The sequence below is a fragment of the Haplochromis burtoni genome, unplaced genomic scaffold (genome assembly GCF_018398535.1).
Source record: "Haplochromis burtoni strain Fernald_Lab_line unplaced genomic scaffold, NCSU_Asbu1 Contig_67, whole genome shotgun sequence".
Lineage (NCBI taxonomy): Eukaryota > Metazoa > Chordata > Actinopteri > Cichliformes > Cichlidae > Haplochromis > Haplochromis burtoni.
Window position 1 is genome coordinate 1,646,298 of NW_024582428.1, and position 19,994 is coordinate 1,666,291.

The window sequence follows — 19,994 nt, forward strand, 5'->3', positions numbered from 1 at the left end:
CTCCAGATCTCTAATTTGTAATGAAATAACGAGAAGACAGGCCTCACCTGGCCATGAAACAGCATGTCACTCAATTGCTCAATTACTTTTAAACATCTCAAAAAAGGAGACTATATTAAAGAATTCCCTGTAATTCCTAACACAAGTTAACGCAACGCTTATGTTGAACCCAGGGAATTAAAGCTGTAGATTTGCACATCAGTCACACATATTAAGTATTTCATTCAAAATCCATTGTTACGGTGTTGGAGATATAAAATAATAAAGAAATGTCATTGTCCAATGCCAAACATATTATAAAGAACACAACAGGTGGCAAAGCTGGAGTATTGTTCAGAATTGGCTCATTTACATATAAGATCAGGGTTTCTTCTAAATGTAACCTGTAAATTACAATTCCCCCAAATGTACACACTGCACATAATACACATAACTGTGTGTTGGCCATGAAAGAAATTATAATTTACTAAAATTGGCTTTTACTTCCAGTGTACACACAAATGTACCTTTAAGTTTTGATTGTAGAACTGTTTGTTTTTTTTAACCAGAGTTGCAGTTTTCTTTGAAAAATGTACGATGAAAAAAAAGTTGAAGAAATGTATTTCATGGGTTGTTGTTTTGATTAATTAGAGAAACAACTACAGCAAGTAGCCAAGTTTGAAGGTTTTGCAGAATTCATTGCCTTGTTTTCCCCTCAGAAAATAAATTGTCTTTAATTAGTCATGTATAAACTAACTTCAGATTAATGTCCTCTTGCTGTGTCATAGACTGGAAGAACTTTCTCAGATTCTGGGAAAACCTTGACACACGTGGATGACAGATCTGAAATGGTGAACTTCTGAACTGAGTGAAGTCATTCTGGTAACTCAATTTGCCATTCTCTTTTATCACTACTATCCATTCATATGAGGTATTTAGATGCTTCCTCCACCTCTAACCTTAAACTGCCTCTACAGGTCATCTCAGTAATGAGCCATCTGGTCCTTCCTTCCTAATCAGCTATCCAAGGCTGTCTCATCCTCAGCCCAACACAAAGTTATTCTCTCCTTGCCATCTGGCCTCCATACCCAGCTCTGTCTCAACTCTGCCAGCGATTTATGCCCTCCTGTGGTGTTTTTTGTCTTTTCACTTGCACATAATTGGCCCCCAGATGAAAAAAATGATGTGAATGCCAGTTTTTATTAGTTGCCAGGCAGGGGCCATTGTTTTTACATCATTCTTCTCCTCACCAATGACAAGGAAAAAACTCTGCCTTTACACTGGCTAAATGGAAAAACCTGCACTATGTTAAATTCAGATCATAATGAGTACAGTAAAGCAATTAAAACCAAAAATGTGGATCCAGGTCTTTTAAGGGCAGTTCTGAAATTCTTTTCTTGCCCTGCCTGCAGTCAACAGACCACTGCATTCACCTTCACCATGACTCACTCCTTATATTATATTCAATTCGATTCAGTTCATTTTTATTTATATAGTGCCAAATCACAGCAGTTGCCTCAAGGCTCTTCAAACTGAAGGCAAAGGCCCCACAATGATAGAGAGAAACACCAACTATCAAACGACCCACTCTGAGCAAGCACTTTAGCGACAGCAAGAAGGAAATACTTTAACGGGAAGAATCAGTCTCAGAGAGGGGCAGCCATCTGCCATGACTGGTTGGAAGTGATGGGGGGAAGACAGAATAAGAGACACACTGTTGAAGAGGGATTAATAATAATTAATGACTAAATTCAGAGTGATGTATAAAACACAGTGACTGAAAAAGGTGAGTGAAGAAGAAATACTCATCAACGCAACAGCCTAAGCCTATTGCAGTGTAACCAAGGGAGGATTCAAGATCAACTGATCTAGACCTAACCATATGCTTTAGAAACAAAGGAAAGTTTTAAGCCTAATTTTAAAAGTAGAAAGCGTGTCTCAAGTACAAACTTGGATCTGGTTCCACAGAAGAGGGCCTGAAAGCTGGAGACTCTGCCTCCCATTCTACTTATAAGTAAGCCCGCAGTGTGAGAGAGAAGTGCTCTTAGAGAATGTTTGAGATTAAAAGGGAGGTTCGAGATTGGCCTATAACTAAAGATAAACATAAGATAAAGATTCCTAAACTGTCGTGGTACTTGGGTATTGTACAGTAAAACTGGAGGAGAGCTTACGTTTCAGCAGACTACCATACATACATTTTTACTTGATTACGCTCATCATTCATCCACGAAATTAGATACAATAAAAAAGCAAATATAATAAGATAGCAAAAATAAAAGTATAAACATACATAAATACAGTTCTGCTAAAAAAAAAAGATATTGCACTTTACAAAAGAAGGATATTACACTTGTTGGTGGGTAGCAGAAGTCGTGGAATGTGGGTGTTATTATATTGTGCCATGTTGCAGCGGTGGTGTTTTGTACTAGATATACTGTTACATTTGGCAGCATTGATAAACATTGTACTGAGTATTACACAGGAATATTGCAGACAAGGGGTGGTAAGTGAAACCCAAATAGCTGGGTGAAGTGATGTCTTTTTAAGTAACGGTTTAGTTTACTGCCATCTGGTGACTTACAGAAAGGCAAGCGGAAACAATACCCACCATCTTCCCACACCTCAGTACACATCAAACTGCATTACAAAAAGTTACAAAATATATTTTGCATAAAAATTTTCCCCATCAGTGTTAAATAGATTAACATTATTACTGCATATGTTTAGAGTTGAGCTCATTTACTTGAATATAAAGTTACTTTAATAATATATAGTTGGCGCTAGCGTCCACTCTCCAACATTATCAGACTTTTCCTTGCTGATCTAATAAAGCAGTTGTTAAAAACATCTCCTCTCCTCACTCATGGTGGCCAATGTGGGTAGCAAGAGGACACTCATCTGTTAAGATGCTTAAATACTGAAGCTTGTTTACTTGTTAATGCTAGCTGTGTCTCCATATGAGGCGCAGATCATAGCTGATCTCAGAACAGTAAAAGCTGAGCGAGCAGCAGCTCACATAGCAGACAGGTCTAGCCCGGATCTGGTGTCAAGCTGGCACTGCTGGCTGACTTCTGGCATGGTAACTGCTATGTTATCCAGATATGGGCCAGCCCTGGCGTAGATAGCTCTGTTTTTGTGATGGCATGCAACATCTGGCCTGATTATGGTTTGGTTTATGTGGCCCAGGCTCATAGAAAACAGGTCTGGCCTGGATCTGGCATCAAGCTGGCACTTCTGACTGACTGGTGTCATGGCTGAGTGTATGTCAACAGATGTGGGCCAGGTCTGGCAATGATGGCAATATTTATGTTACTATTTACCTATTTTAGTTAGAAAACCCAAATGCCACTTTGCAGTACTATACTGCTATGGTAGCCAATGTTTCAAACGCAGGTTTGACAGGTTTGACAGGTTTGTGAGTGTACACTCTAGCTCAGGAGGTAGAGCAGGTCACCTACTGATCAGAGGGTTAGTGGTTCAATCCCTGGCTCCTCCACTCTGCCTGAATGTGTATGAATGTAGTTAGGAAGCACTCAGTTTAGAGAAAGTGGGTGAATGTTGTATAGAGTGCTTTGAGTGATCTGCGAGAGTAGAAAAGTGCTGTGTGAGATTCACTGTCTGAGTTTTGTCATCTTACTTTTGCACTATTATGTTCTGGCACATGTTGTTATTACATGGCTTGATTAAGGTACACATTAGGCTGACATCTGGGGCCAGAGCTGAAACTGTTCTGGGCCAGCACAGGGCCAGCAGTGTGTCTGAAACTGGCCCATGGCTGCACACAACTTACTCATGGCCCACATATTGCAAAGAATGACGGCCCTTTGGTGGCCCAGATCTGGTTTGCCAGAGGTAATCCACACATAGGCCAGCACAGTGTGTCTCCAACTGGCTTTGTGCTGGCCCATGTATGGGCCACCTCTGGCAAACCAGATCTGGGTCACCAAAGGGCCGTCATTCTTTGCGGTATGTAGGCCATGTGTAAGCACATTGTGTGGGCCAGATCCGGGCCATACCAATTTTGCTATGTGGGAGTTTGCCACGCAGTCTGGTTTCCCATCAGATTACTGCCAAAGACCTGGGGTTTATCCACAACCCACATGCACAAAGTACAAGAAAGAATCTGCTGGCCTCTCCGCTAGCCCCCAGTCATTGTGAGCTGTACCTGGCTACACCCTCAGTGACAGAGACATTTTTCTATAAGACTGAATTAAGCACAGCTTTCAGCGACGTGTAAACGATGGATGCACATATTAACTGAGAGGGGATTAGCTTTATTGCAGCGCTGTCTGAGATAAAAGGAGAGAGATCGCTTTACTTCGTAACTGTTTCATTCATGACTATTTTTAGATTTGACGCTTGTCCTGACTGAACCTGCTTTAATTACTGCCACCTTACAGACATGTGGTATGTAGGCCATTAATAGAAAGACTAATATTTAAGATCAAAGTGTTAATTAATGGTAGGACTTCTTTGAGTGTGAGTATGATTGTTTTTTCTCTAATTGTTACATTTTTCTTGAAGAAATGTATTAAGTCACAACTAGTTACTGTGAGAGGAAAGTTCAAAAGAGCGCTAACTCTTTGTTACCCGGGCTATAGTACCGAAGAAAAACATGGGGTTGTTCTTCTTTTCTTGAATCAGTGATACAAGTAAGATGTCCCAACTTTAGGAAAGCCTTTGTTGTTATTGTTATTTTTCCTTTGTTTATGGAGCAACAAACTCTTTTTGCGGGCTAAATAAAGATCTTCTAATTTAGTGAGATGCCATTTCCTCTCTAACTTACTGTTTGTCTGCTTTAAGGCGCACGTTTGAGAGTCATGCATGGGAGTCAAGTGCTTTTAATTTGAAGCTTTATTTTCAGTGGAGCCACAGTATCAAGGGTCGTATGCAGTGAGGATGTAGCACTACTAATGAGATAACTGACTTCTGGGGTAGTTGTTCTGTACTGTGTCGGCACATGGTATTGAAGACAATAACAATGGGGGAATTAAACATCCTTAATATAATCCTTAATATCCTTACATTTAGTTTACTTTCTGAAAGATGCCTACTGTACTGAAATGTATTCCCCACTGCTGTGTGAATTTTAAAATGTTATTAAGAGAGTATAGCCCTGTAGACTTGTTCATCTTGCTGACGTAAACTCTGTTTTTGAATTAATAAATGCATGTCATGGCTGTAGATACTTCAATGAAAGTGTTCCTCATTTGGTGAGATATTTTCAGGAGAATTTTTTCCCCAGAGAAGAGAAAGGGAACCTTAATCATCCACTTCAGTTGCCTTCCATAGTATTCCCATTCATTGAACTTGCAAGTGCATTCTTTAATTTTAGGAAGTAATCAAATAGTTGTATAAAGTCCTACAAGTTTCCACTAGCTCTCAGTTTTCTTTTGTTTTGTGATAAATAATGCATCCTAGGACGTGTGTGTGTGTGTAAAAAATCAATTAATTGATCAACAACACTTAATGACTATCAAGCCACAAGCACAGAGCTCAAGAACATTTTCAGTCTGTTGATCAGGTGTTCAGAACGTTGCCTTTTATCTTTTTTATACAAATGATATTAAGTTGCGAAGATAAATAAAATAACTCGAAGCACATTTTAAGCTCATCAACGTATAATTATCTAAAGAATATACTGATATTATTCTTGTTGATGATCTCAACTAGATTTCAAGTTAGTTCTTTCTTCTTCGTTGTTTTAATGCAGGCGATATGTAGGACTTCAATTTCGTGGGTCTTTTTGGGGTCCTTGACGTGGCATTAATAAACAAAGATGGCGGTGGCGTTTACACCTTCGTTGAACTTTACTCTGAATTAAAAACTTTGTAGTCTTAAGTAATTTGAATATTTCCTACATGTTTCTCGTTAGTCGAGTTGCAAAATGAGCGGTTGGGCCGGTTTTTCAGACGAGGAGCTGCGCAGGATACAGCAAAAGGGTAAGCTAACCTTTCTTGCTGCTAGTGAGAGTCGGAACACTCAGCACTTCATTCTGATATTTTATTCCTACTTCTTTTTTTTTTAGTCGTAACCATGGTCACGTGTACTTTTCAGACTCTACTGTATCTGCACCTCCAGTCCGGGGTCGAAAACCAGCTTCAGGTAACCGGAGTCGGCAGCAGTTGCAGCGAGAAAGAGCCCTGCAGTCAGCAGCCCAGAAAAACGTTGGAGCCGAGTCACTGGTTCTTTCACGCGAACAACAACTCACCAAACCGTCCCCGAGGGAAGAGCCTAAACCCACAGCCCCGGCGACAACACCCACTGTCAAACAAGAGGTGCAGCAGAAGCCCGCTATAATGAAGCACAATGAAAACGACCAACCGACTACAGAAGAAGAAACCCCAGTGGTTAAAGAGCTGGATAAGCAAGAGATTGAATTGTTAGTATGATTTTGTTCTCACGTGCACTGTAAAGATGACAGGTAAACTGACCAATATTTACATAGTAGGTGTAATACCAGGGTAGCAAACATGCCCAAGTATGTAAACATAATTGTGTGTTTTCATGCACATGCTGGGACATTCTGTGCTCTTCTTTGAGACTGTATCACAGTGAATCTAAATATACAAATAGATCCAAAATTTGTTGGACGAAAACACATGTTTTGCAGTTTTACCACAAAGGATTTTAAAACAATCAAGACGTGATTGAAGCACAGACTTTCAGCTTTGATTAATAACATTTTTAGAAAAATTTATCATCAACTGTTTAGAAACCATATCCATTTTTATGCATAGTCCCCCATATTCAAAGGCTCAAAAGCATTTGGACAAATTTAATTTTAAATATAAGGATAATTTTTAATAATTGGAAACAGTCTTTCTGCATATTTCTATCTGGTTGTCTTTCTGGTACAAATTCATGTTGATTTTATTTAGCCAAAGAATTAATTTTCAGCAGGCTCTTTCAGATGTTATTTTGGTAAAGTCTACTCTGGTCTTCTTGTTCTTGAATGTAATTAGTAGTAGTAAACCTTTGCATTTCCCCACATAAAAGTACCTCTTGATTTTAGACGTTGATAATGCTACCCACCTCCTTGGGAGTGACTTTGTTAGAAGTATGCAATGCCCCCTTAATAATGTAGTACTGAATGGGTTATCACGTAACTCCTCCGGCCAGGAAATGTTGACATTGTTGAATGTTGACATTCAATCGTGACATTGATTTGAAATCATATCAACTGACTCTAGTTAATACGTCTTTAAAAATAAAAGTCTAGGAAAGTTTTTCATATATAAAGCTAAAATTTCACAGCAATCATTATATATGTCATTGGGTTTCAGAGACAGTCCTGCAGAAAATGTTCCAAAAAGATTAGTAGCTGAAATTATCCTTCTGTTAAATCCATTAAAATAAATTGAAGATCTGCGCTTTGGTCACATGCAGATTGTTTGATCCAAAATCCACTGTGGTGTTGTACAAAGAGAAAACTGATTTTAAAAAAAAATCTCACTTTGTCCAATAAATTATGGACCTAACTGTAATTCTGTATATTTGGTTTCTAGCAGTGATTTGTATCATTAATGTGTGTTGTGGTTTTGCGTGTATCTGCAGTCTATCTGGGTGAGAAACAAAACTTTAACTTACCACAGTAGATGGCTCCTCTCTGCCCCAACTTTGCGGCTGGATGCATAGCACTCATCAGTGCTGTATCAATGTTTAGTTAATGTTCTAGTCAAACATAAAAGTGATGGTTGTGGAAAATAAACGCCTGTGCTTCTGTATAGACAAATCATTGGAAATTATTGATTTCCATACTTCCAGGACACAGGACTTGTCAGGGTATCCTGTCATTGTAACAGTGGCTGTGGATCCTTTGGTTCCTGTGGGTTTCCAAAATATGGCCTCTATGGAACAGACTTGTTTCAGATTTGGAACAGATTTAGAAGTGTGTAGTTTGGGAGACCTGTAAAAACTCTGGGTTCTTTGTCCTGCTCCTTTAACGCTTCATGAGGAGTGTTTTTTGCACCGCAAGTGTTGAACTTTCTTGCAGAAGCAGGACGATTTTGCTAGGGACTGTTGTTCTCGTGGAGGGTGTGGAGCCTTGGTTGGTGGGTGATGTGGATCAAAGTGATATCCGCATGCATGATGCATGATTCTTTTGGTTATCTTTGGCTGTCAAAGCAAGCATATTATATGATGCATGTGATTTGAGTGATGTATAAATGACAGTACTGTCGGTCTTGTACACATGTGGCTCACATTTCATTAAATTCATGCATACTACCTCAGCACGGTCCACATCTTACTCAGTTTCTCTCTGGGATGAATAAGGTTTCTCTGATTCAGATTCTGATCTGCACCAGATACTTGGAAAAAACGGAATCAGAATATCAACACACAATGATCAAAATCTTAATAATAATAATTTGCCAAACCCATACCATAGGGTGCTGTTGTGTTTGTAAATTAGAACGATTTTGAAAGACACTGCTCCTTTCATAATCCTGATGTTTTTTGTTTGGTCTTTCTGAGATGAAATTGCAAGTGCATTTGTTTAAATTCTCATTTTGTGTGATGGCAGACGGGAAAAGACGCGTCTGGAGCAACTTCAGCAAGAGCAAAAAATCATCGAAGAGAGGAACAAACGCAAGAAAGCTCTGCTGGCAAAAACTATCGCTGAGAAGTAAGTGTATATATAGTTTCATTCTTTTGATAGTTGTTATGAACACAGAGGCTCAAAAGAGGCCCCCTTTAAATATCACTAGAGTATCAAGTCAACATGATGAATATAAATGTGCCTCAAAACTGCAACGATTAAGGTCAAGGCAAAAAAACAATATGTGTGAATGGTTTATTATTTTCCACAGATCCAAACAGACTCAGGAAGAGACTGTAAAGCTAAAGAGAATCCAGAAAGAGCTGCAAGCCCTCGACGACATGGTGTCTTGTGACATTGGCATCCTGAGAGGAAAGATAGAGCAAGCCAGTTGGGACTACTCAGCTGCAAGGTAGCCTTAACATCAGGAAAAAATATAAAAGAAAGGGTCAGTAAACCCTTTTCCACAGCTGATGTGAATTTGTCACAATATTAAAAGCACAGATGTGTTTTTAATGACTTCATGGCCCACCAGTACACTTATGCCCAATTCACACCTGGTACCTGTGATGCAGTCACATTAGTTAGGTCACACCTTAGGCATTAGAATGCATCCACACATGCATGTCAGTTGACCAGTTGAAGTGTCCCTCTCCACTAGGGATGAATATTGACAAATTTCCTTGATCCCAATGCAAGTGGCTGAAGATAAACATGGAAATGCCAAAACTGCAGTTCCTCCATTCAGCTGTTTTTGTTCAACTGCTTATCACCTGACAGTAACTCTGCGCTACAGACCATCCAAGAATTTTGTGCTAGTTTTTCCTGAGTGAATTTTTAATGATTTTTATTAGTCTTCTACATCGTGCTGATTAGCAGTACTGTGTATGTGAACCTCTGTAGTGAATCTGCACAGTTTAAAAAGGCAGACTGCTAAATAAACTTGCTAGTGTTATCCCTCGAAGCTTGGTTTAGCAGTCCACCATCTGATCTAAATACAGGCAGTCCTGGCTTTCAGAAAAATCATCATGGAAACAGCCGTAATACAAGTGTCGATGATTCAAAATGCAGAGTCTGAATCGGTGGGTGATGTTACAGTGACTTTGTTTTTCTTTTAGATACAGTATGGATATCAGTGCCATTATAGATTGTGGTTATATTTCAGATTGTTGTAGACCATCAAAGGTTGTTTTTAATGTCAACACTTCATATGGGGCGATTGTGGCTCAAGAGTTGGCAGTTTGTCTTGTAATCGGAAGGTTGCCGGTTCGAGCCCCGGCTCAGACAGTCTCGGTCGTTGTGTCCTTGGGCAAGACACTTTACCCGTTGCCTACTGGTGGTGGTCAGAGGGCCCGGTGGCGCCAGTGTCCGGCAGCCTCGCCTCTGTCAGTGCGCCCCAGGGTGGCTGTGGCTACAATGTAGCTTGCCATCACCAGTGTGTGAATGTGTGTGTGAATGGGTGGATGACTGGTTGTGTAAAGCGCTTTGGGGTCCTTAGGGACTAGTAAAGCGCTATATAAATATAGGCCATTTACCATTTCATTTATTCTTTGCCCCGAGTCAGATCTATATATGACACAGTGATGAGAGTGGAGATAAATGCTGTGTGAAACAGCCATTGGAGCCTTAGCGTCACGTTGATGTTCTTCCTGGAGCCTCTCCGAAAACCGTTTCTGCTGTCATTCAATTTGTTGAACAGTAACTCCTAAGGGGTGTGTTGCATTTTATTGCTTTTATTTTCAAAAGTATAAATTCTTGCTAGTACAGGCTGTGCTTTGAAACCATAGAAACACTGCCCCCTACAGTACTCGTGTAACCTTTCACAATATATGCACCATGCAGAGGACAGAACAGCTAAAATCATGAGTCATTTATCATGAAATACAGGAAGTTAAACCTGTATCTTGTATTATGGTGTTTTACTTTCCCAGTGTAAACAGTCTTCTGTCCTGTGATATGGTAACTCTGTATTTGACCTAGTTCATGAAGCTGCAGCCTGTCATGTAGTGACATTAGCCCTGTATCATTACAGGTGTTTGTATAATGAAAAGACAAACCCGACCTTCACACACTCGGTACACTGGATTCTGTTATGATTATGCTGATTTAGTCAGTTGTTAAGATGTTGTTGAGATGCAACATAATAGCTAGAGGTGAAATTTGATTTTTGGAAATGTTTGCCATCATCTGGTTTGTTACCACAGTGTTTCCAAACACCATGTGGTCTTCTGTCCTTTGCAATTAAAACAATATTTCTGCATTCAGACATTCTGAGAGAATAAGCATCTGCTCTCAGCGGGTTACGAGACACTGCCAGTACAGTCGGTTTTAGTTCAGTCACCAACTCTGCATGTCATTTTTTTGCATTCATTGAAGTGCACGGTGTTCCAGACATAATAAGCACCAAATGAAAGAAAATTTAAAAAAAAAAAGTATATGCAAGCACTGCTGAATTGACCTTTTTGTTAGTTGCCGAATAAGTAAAGTAAGTGTGTGTGTGTGTGTGTGTGGTTTCTAAACATTAATTTTAACAAACTTCATCATCAAACAAATCATCATCTTTTCACCGCCCATGAACTCTGGTCTCCAGTATTTGTCAGTCCCAGTATCAATGATTGCATTCTGTGAAGACATGCCCTCACTGTGCCTCCGACTGACTAGTGTGTATTGGTACAGTTAGATGGTTGGGATAAGGCAGAATGGAAGACTGTCTTCACGAAATGTGAGAGAGGAAAATAACTAATGCTGTGTGCTGTGACACAGAGAGCAGAGAACGTAAGCTCTGTTCCCAAAATGGAGAAACTTTTTATTAAGCAGGCTTTTGATATTTACTCACTAAATGAAGAGTTCAGTAAGAATTGAAGTTATTAGTTACTGCATTAAATTTATTTACTTTAGTCCATTATTTAATGTCACTATTAACAATAGCAACTGTTTTAGATGAATTGTTAAGAAATTACTACTTTTACTACTATATACAAGTCTTTGACTTCCTGGAACCAGAATGTGTTTATTTGTTGAATCATTATTAATTTAAGTTTGAGTTTTGTTTATTCTTATATAAATTCTCAGGATTGTTTTACTTGAAAAATGTTGTGAACTCCATTTGTGTTCCTAAGTGGTTAAGGTTTGACAAAAAGCAGAAATAACAAATGAACACATTTCCTAACACATTGGTCATATGACCAAGGATATTTGGTCATAGCACTTATGAAATATAAATGAACATACTTGGATCTTTTTCAGCACATATTCTAAATAAAATAAAACGGTTACTTATTCGTGAGGGAAATTGAGCTCAAAAACAGCATATCATTTCTGAGTGTACTGTTTTGATCCTCTTCATGTTTCTTAGTCATGTTCTTCTCTTATTTCTCCACAGAAAGCGTTATGAGAGGGCAGAAGCTGAATACGTGATAGCCAAGCTGGACCTTCACAAGAAAACGGAGGTGAAGGAACAGCTGACGGAGCATCTCTGCGCCATCATCCAGCAAAATGAACTGCGCAAAGCCCACAAGCTGGAGGAACTGATGCAGCAGCTACAGCTTCAGGCTTCTGAAGAGGAGCTGGAGAGGCAAAAGGAAGAGGAGAGGAGAAACTTAGAGGTGCAGAAAGACGTGGAAAAGGAAAATGGCTCTGTGGAGAGTCAAGAGGTAAAGGTGGAATCAACTAAAAATTGTGGACCTAAGGAGAAAGAGACTGTGAAGGAAGAGACTGGAGATTCTGAGCAAGACTGTAAAACACTAGAAAACTGTCTTCAGAGTGAATCTGTGGCCGTGTCGTGAGGCAATCTTAATCTGTTATGTGCTCTATAAATATCTGTTATATACTGATGGGTGACAAATTGTACAAAGATGTTGTATCAAGTGTCTGTATCAAGGTGTTGACCATCACATGTGGACAGAACAGCTGATGAGATTGTGGCGATCACTGCCACACCTCAGTCTAAAATGTAATGACTGTTGAGGCCAGAGCACACGAGTCACGTCATTGTTACCATCTTGTTAAACATGGCATTTGCATCAAATAACTTTGTACTGTAACTATGACAGAAAATTATTCCCCACAGCATAGTATGCCTGTTTAAAATCATTACTTATTTTATTTTTTTAAATTACAACTTTACACTGACAAGACAGACTGATCGCTAGCAAAGCATCGTTTCCAGATCGACGAAGGGGAGGGAGAAAAAAGACACAATACAAAGCGAAAAACACTTACAACATGATTCTCCAGCTGAGAAGTTTCCCATGTTGGCATCCTTGACAGCCTTGGTTAATACAGAAGAAGCATCGTTATGTTTTGGGTTGTATTTTTGTTTTAAAAAGTCGCAGCTCATAGAAAGCTGTATGTTACTAACACGATTGGTTAGTCTGAAAAACTCATGTAGCGAAAGCTCACAGAGAACATCTGGTCTGATTTCTGGTGTTATGTGTTTCACACATTTTCTTTTTATTATTATTATTTGTGAGGCTGCTTCTATTTAATTGTTTAAACATTGGGAACTTTACCTCCTTTTGTTAAATAAAGAGTTTGTAGAATATTAATATATCGGGCTTGAGAAACATGAGTACTGTATCCCCGCTGGCTTTGAGTGAAATATTTAAAGCAATAGACTGGCCAGAGTCGTGTTCAGTTGCTGGGTAAATCGAAGGGTATCTTGTAGCTGTTATCTTCAGGTGTGCACTTTTATGTTTGTGTGTGCTTAAAAAGCAAAGTCCTCTTCTTCCAAACATGGTTTTCCATCACATCTCTGAGCATGGGTCGAATTCAGAAGATGAGTGTTTTTGATTGTTGTGTCTTTGTTGTAAAAGTGGAAGGACTGGTTGTGTTTACTTTGCAGAAAGCCGGCGTTTCATGCATATGGAGTGAGGCATTAATCATTAATCCCTTTCTGTTCTGAATACAAACTGTCGTGACTTATGTGTTGTAGATGACGCTATTTGCTGGTGCTGGGCTTGTATTTCACAAAGCTAGAACTCTTGTCAGTTCAGCTAAGGAGCAGTGGGCTTGCACGGTAAGGTGATATCTGTTAATGTATGCTCTCAGCTGCATGTGTTTCTGCATACTCCAAGCTTATCTTTTCTCTTAGCGTACATTTTTGACAGCGTGTCAGAAAAGGTATAAGAATCTAATGTAAATGTAAATCTATGTAAGTGAAAATGACCAAAGTCTGATTCATTTGTGTGTTCAGAAAATGCATAAAGGCTATTTAAATGGGGTAAAAAAAATATTTTAAAACATCATATTTTAGAGATGTACAAAAGGGTAATATTTTACTAAAATAAACTTTTTTTAAATTGAAAATATCCATTTGTATTGTCTTTGCGTTCATCTTTTTTGGTAGAAGGTTATCTACAGAACTGAAGCTTGCTGTGTGGGAAGGAATTTACAATGTGACCACTTTGGGTCTCCAATCGCTTTCTCAAAGTTTTTCAAAGTGCAGTGTTTTTGTATACTGCTTTGAGATTTTACAGCTCCCCGGTCACATCTGGCTGTCTGAAGGGGAGACCGTAAAAGCAGCTTTTTAATTAGTCGGAAGGTTTAAGTTCACAGAAGGAGAGTGACCACCGTCCGTCTGTCCCTGTAGAACCTCTAGGATTCTGTTCCCAATTACCCAAATGAACTAAAACAGATTATTATGTCATTTTTTTTGAGCATCCATTTAAAAATAAAATGTAATCTAGTGCACTCTCATATAGGCTACATAACTCGGCTATTTTGAATTGTGCATTTCAGGAGTATTGTAATTTTATGCAGCTTCATACCTCTATACTGATCTTTATACTATATTTAAGAGGAAAACATTGTCATTTTTAATCCACATAAGTGACTCCCCTGATTCACACTATGTACACATAAAAATGTCTGTCATGTCACTTTGGTCTGCAGTAGAATCTTGAATATCCTTAAAGTAGTGTTTTCAAAGTTAATCGCTAAGATAAATACCGTTTTCAAATATGTCCTAAGTCACAGCTCTTTATCTGTAAAACATTCTGAACTGACTCTTACAGACTTTAGAAATGTAGCTCAACTTGGACCGGCTGCATCATTAAATGCTGCTTCCATCTATGAGTAGCTGTGGCAACATGAGAGGGTTGGTTAGTCTGAAACGCTGTCACATACCAAAAGCTTGCAAAAAACATCCGGTCTGATTTGTAGTTTGTGTAGTCACTCAGTCAGATCGTTTGATCTTTCCAGGGTGAGTATTTCACACAAGTAAAAATGACATAAATAACCAGAATATACAGTAACTTTAGCAGCATGAATGCAACCATTTGGCATGCAATGCACAAGTCAGATTTAGATGACTTTATAATATCCACTTGCTCTGTGTACTGAAGGAATCACAGCACAAATATGACCCTAGTTTAGTCACACACAGAAACATGAGAATCGGAGCACACCTGACACAAACACGGTCCCTGTAGAATCATGACTGTTTTTAATTCCTGCCCTTCCATCTTTTAACTAATATTCAATAAGTTTTGCACTAGAAAGCAACTATTTGATTAAAAAAAATATGTATGTTAACACGGCAAAATACTTTTGTTTTCAGCTATTTTATTTTATTCTGCGGCTGCTTTTATTAACGTTTCTTCTATTTTTATTGACAATATTAGACTTTACATTCTCCCATATGCTCAAAAATAATATTGTTTATTCTGCATTCGATTCATCACTGCTGCAGTTTTACTCTAAAATTGTTGCAGTCCTTCCAGATAACTCCGAAGGGGACTCCCTGTGAAAGGAAATGTGTTCTAAATTATGACAAAGAAAAATGAGAAGATACAGGCAGCGCAGATTAAGGCATCCAACGGGGCTTCAATCTACAGCAATCGCTTGTACATTGGAAATACATGTGTGTATGTGTGTGAGAGAGTGTGTGTGTTGGGTCCTGAGTCGGACTTCAGAGAGCAGAGGGTTTATAAAGTAAAGTGTGATTTATGTGGCGCTGCCGTCCCTCGACAGGTCGAGAAAGACCCTGAAACCCGAGAAGTCCGGCAGCCACAGAGAAACGGGGGGTGGGGGGAAATCAAGTTTTCTTAAAAATATCAGCCATCTGGACGAGCCGGACTTCACCTCCACGCAGAGTGAACTCTGAACTCAACCTCAGTACCACGGCACAAGATAAGCATGTGTGCCATCAACGTTTTTGAGCGGAAACGGTGTTTTATACGGGATCTCCTCCTTATTCTGTTAACGGTCTGCTCTGGAAATTAAGAAACTAACCAGTAAATGAAACAAATGTCACTTCTGTTTCTGATTGAATTTTAAATACTTGAGCCGAATTAATGCTCAGGATCCCGCCAGTAGATTCAATCTTTGTAAATGTGAACTATAGAGTTGAAATCGTGCCGTGCCTGTTTCAGCTACACTTTCAAAGAAATCTTTCGACAAGGCTGTTTTACTTTAAAAGGAAAAGAAATTTATTTCAGGGGAGAAAGAAATAAAAATAAACTCATTTATTAAAACAAATAGTCATATGCATTTATATATCAAATGAAATTAGTCACCCTAACTTTAAACAAAGACGAATTAAATCTTAAACACATAAATATCGGACCCAAGACTTTATGAGGAAAAGTAGTTATTTATTTACACAGTATGTCTTATGATGATGAGTTCTAAAGAGTCCCTGGTTGCAGGCTGTTCCGAGCGGTTTCTGGGGCTTTGTAATAATGAGAATCAGCGCGGCCGAATTAATCTCACACGGCCACTTGTTCTGTAAACTCTCCGTGTTGTTTTAATCAGGAGCAGATTTGCTTTTTTATGTCGGAACACCACAGACCGTTTACAGTTACAACAGTGCTGCATGTGAGCCGCCTGCAACAATGGAGAGAGCAGCGGAACAAAACCAGTCATAAAATATAAAGAGGGGACACATACATGAAGTACATTTACTCGCAATTACGCGCAATTACTGTTACACCGCGTTTATCTGACAGCTGGAGTTACTTTGCACATTCCAAATGGAGATAAAGTTATTGTATATGCCTGTTTGTGCGCGAACGTCTTTTATCGCCATCAAAGTTTGGAATATTCTATATTTTCATACAAAGCTCGCGGTTTTTGCCGTCTGTTCCTCACTAGGCACTTTATGTTGTATAGTTGTGTTTTTTATTTTTATTTAAACACATTGCTTATTTAAGCAATATTATCCATTCGTGATCTCATAATAGGAAAATCAGCATTACGACATATAAACGCATAAATGAATAGAATTCGTGAAGTTCAGCCTAGTAGGCCTAAATGTTATGTTTTGAAATGCAATATCAGAAGTACACGAGCAAATAACACATTTTCCTTACTTTCTGTGCGCTTAAGACGATAACAAGGTCAGATGATTTGCACAGTTCTGGGGTCTTTGGTTATTGATCTATCGCCATTCCTACTTAAACCCCGATAGCTGTCTCTGAAAACTGGAATCAGTTTAGAATCTGTGTGGGAGAGCCGCAGCGGTCGGTATGCGAGGAGAAATCCCGGTGCAGCCGCTGCAATCAGGCGGCGTGCAGGGGGTGGGCGTGTGTGCAACATATGGTTCCCTGCACAGGATGTAAAGAGTCAACAAGGAGGCCATTTACTCCCAATTAGGGAAATAAAACAGGACAGGGGCCAAAACGCTACTCCAATCAGCACCAGGGGTCACTGGACAGCGGCGGCGGCGGGCCGAGCCCCTCATCATCATCATCATCCTCAGCCCGGGGCCAAGGCTACACAGAGGGACTGAGCTAATGCACAATGAGCAGACAAAGAAAACACATTACGACCAAGAGGGAGGTTTTGGTTTAAATCTGTATATTTTGACTGGCAAGTAGTGGAAGAAGTGCAATGACAGAATACAGTATTAATATTATTACTGCGCATTCTAAGTACATGTTGCAGAATTCACACAGTGCACGAGTCATTTGATCTGACTAGCTGTAACTGCTACATTTGCCTTTAAATTGTTTCTGTGCACACAAAGAGAAAACATTTGTGGAATGACACACTTATGAGACTGTCCGTTTTTGTATAAGGTGCAACATTTTCCATGTTTGATCTTCGAGTAATCCAAAAGTAGTCAGATGATCTTTTTTTGGTTGCTTATTTTAAAAACATTTCTACACTGTAAGTGACATGATGCACTGTTTTCTCCAAGTTCAATAACAATCTAATGAACTAAACAAAAGCAGCAAAGTTCAGTTTGGAGATATGACTTTAAATATAAATGGAAAATATCACAAAACCTGAAAAATAAATCCAATACACAACCAAACTAACATCAGCATATAAGTCACTGTATTTTTCTATGCCTATGTATTTACAATGCATATGCATTGTAAATATTTAGGTCGTGTCGTCTGTGAATTCTGAAAATTTATTTAATGGAATCCATCAATGTACAGCTTGCGGCTCGATTCGAACTATTATAGAAGTATAATTTCTTTTTGACATTAATTTTGGATTCTGAAAGTGGTTGTTTTAACATTAGATATTAAAAAGTTCATCAACCAGAATCTGTCAAATTTGTTCTACAGTCTGTATTTTCTTCTGTGTGGATGGAAGCCTTATAGAGTGCAGATGCAGGCTGAAAACTAACAAGTCAAACAAAAAATAGAATAGAATAGTTCAAGGGAAAGAACATGTTTAGACATGCTTCATAAAGACTTTTTTACTTTCCCTCCACCAACTGCAAAACAGTGCACACTCTAATTATCCCTCTACACACTTTCAGTTCTGACATAAAATAGAGAGTAAAGTTTCAGGAGTCTGTGATCAGGTTGCACTCAAAAATCACCAAAACCCGTTTTGTGAAACTTTGCATTAATTTATGACCATTCCTGTTTTTGGCTTGTGCACAGCCCTAAGATTTGTGAGATGCACTTTATTGAAGTTAAATCTGAGCCCAGAAGTTGCCTGTCAAACTCAAACAGATGATGTAACACATCATGTAAAAAAGCACACACACACACACACACACAAAACCACTTGAAGCTTGTAATCAACTGTTGGTTGTGATTTGGGGAATAAAGAAAGTCACATTAATGTAGAATAAATACAAAAAAGTGTTGCAACAACAACACTGAAATGGATAGCATACATTTTTTGTATTCATATGGTAATGTTAAACTTGGTTAGGCATGTTTTTTTTAAACAGTCTCATTAAAGCAGTGCTTATGTTACTGGTATGATGTGATCACAACACTTGGACTTTTCTACATCTTGGAATTCATTTATGACTGAATATTTCTGACTGTGATGACCTATGTTCCTGTTTTGGGCTGCTCTGTCAGTCTGTCAGCTATGTTAGAATGCACAGACTGATACAAAGATATTTATTGGAAACATTAAATACGTGCAAGCTATTGAATGAAGCTGAAATAAGTGGAATACTCATTTTTTTATTTCAACCATGTTATCATTTGTCTCTGAAGTGCTTTAAATGTGTTTGAGGCTTGGTGTTTTTAAGATTATGTTCTATTCATAAATTAAACCCATATATTGTAACAGCAAAATAATGTGCACAAATAAATCATTTGCAAAGTACTTTTGTGCTAACCCTGATACTGATTTCGAAACCATTTCAGCCACGTGCACAGATTTTTCCTGCTAACATCACTTCTGCAGGATGGCATATTCGTCTCAGAGATGTTTGGACATTTCGATTTGCCACAGACAAACTGTAGCAGCCAGGGCAAACAAGTCACTTTCACATTGAGCTCAGAACAAAGAATAGGGGCCCTGAATGAGAACACTGAGCTTGAGTCATGGGGAGGCCTTTTCCCCCCATTTTTCATTCTTTCTTTTTTTTTTTCTTCTTCTTCTTCTTTTTTTCCCTTAGCTGGCACCAGAATCGACTTGTAGCCATGAAAAGCGAATCTGGGGGAAAGCTAATGATGAAAAAGTCTACTCTATCCCTGTGCCTTCATTAAATACATGGAAAGAGCGAGCGAGGCACATCTGGATTCAATCGGTGGCCCTTTGATGGCATCAAGTGTTCTTTTCCCAGATCAGGGGCTGGAAGCTACAGGACGTCTATGGCACCTCAGAGCCTAGAGTCAACTCTTGCCATCTGAATACATGACCCCACTGCCATAACTGGGTGGCTGTGGTTCGTGAGGTAGCGCAGGTTATCTACGAATCGGAAGCTAAGCAGTTCAATTCCTCCCCCCCCCCTCACACACACTCTTTTAGTCTGAAGCTTCCTTGGACAAGAGTTGCAAAGAAACACTTGTATATATAAAAGTGTTTTTAATGCTGAGTTAGTAGAAAAATTAAGTACCATTTCATTTACAACAACATTAGCTCCTTCCATTTCATCCCTCAACCTCCCTCAGTCAGCTAACCTCTAGCTTGTGTATGAGACAGGAGTCAATACATAACCAAAGCATTTCATGCTTTTCTAGATTTCACTCCACTATATTTTATCTAGCAAAGAAAGAAAGAAAGAAAGAAAGAAAGAAAGAAAGAAAGAAAGAAAGAAAGAAAG

At 38.9% G+C, this 19,994-nt stretch overlaps 1 protein-coding gene across 2 annotated transcripts; it reads left to right on the top strand.

Moving 5' to 3' along the window:
• The first annotated feature begins 5,729 nt into the window (after positions 1-5,729).
• Positions 5,730-14,741, top strand: gorab (golgin, rab6-interacting). 2 transcript variants are annotated; one of them, XM_005937364.2, is made up of 5 exons: positions 5,730-5,921; positions 6,037-6,361; positions 8,507-8,608; positions 8,793-8,933; positions 11,904-14,686. In XM_005937364.2, the coding sequence occupies exons 1-5, from the start codon at positions 5,867-5,869 to the stop codon at positions 12,304-12,306; spliced, it is 1,026 nt and encodes a 341-aa protein (XP_005937426.1). In that variant the 5' UTR covers positions 5,730-5,866; the 3' UTR covers positions 12,307-14,686. The 2 variants fall into 2 exon arrangements, with proteins under 2 accessions (XP_005937426.1, XP_014193934.1); XM_014338448.2 differs by lacking the exon at positions 8,793-8,933 and having other exon boundaries at positions 11,904-14,741.
• Positions 14,742-19,994: the final 5,253 nt, after the last annotated feature.

What these genes read in the sequence shown, in the direction of transcription:
- gorab (XM_005937364.2), top strand. Translation starts at nt 5,867, where the DNA reads ATGAGCGGTTGGGCCGGTTTTTCAGACGAGGAGCTGCGCAGGATACAG. An exon ending in GCGCAGGATACAGCAAAAGG is followed by an intron (nt 5,922 to 6,036) that starts GTAAGCTAACCT and finishes TGTACTTTTCAG; the next exon opens with ACTCTACTGTATCTGCACCT. An exon ending in GCAAAAACTATCGCTGAGAA is followed by an intron (nt 8,609 to 8,792) that starts GTAAGTGTATAT and finishes TATTTTCCACAG; the next exon opens with ATCCAAACAGACTCAGGAAG.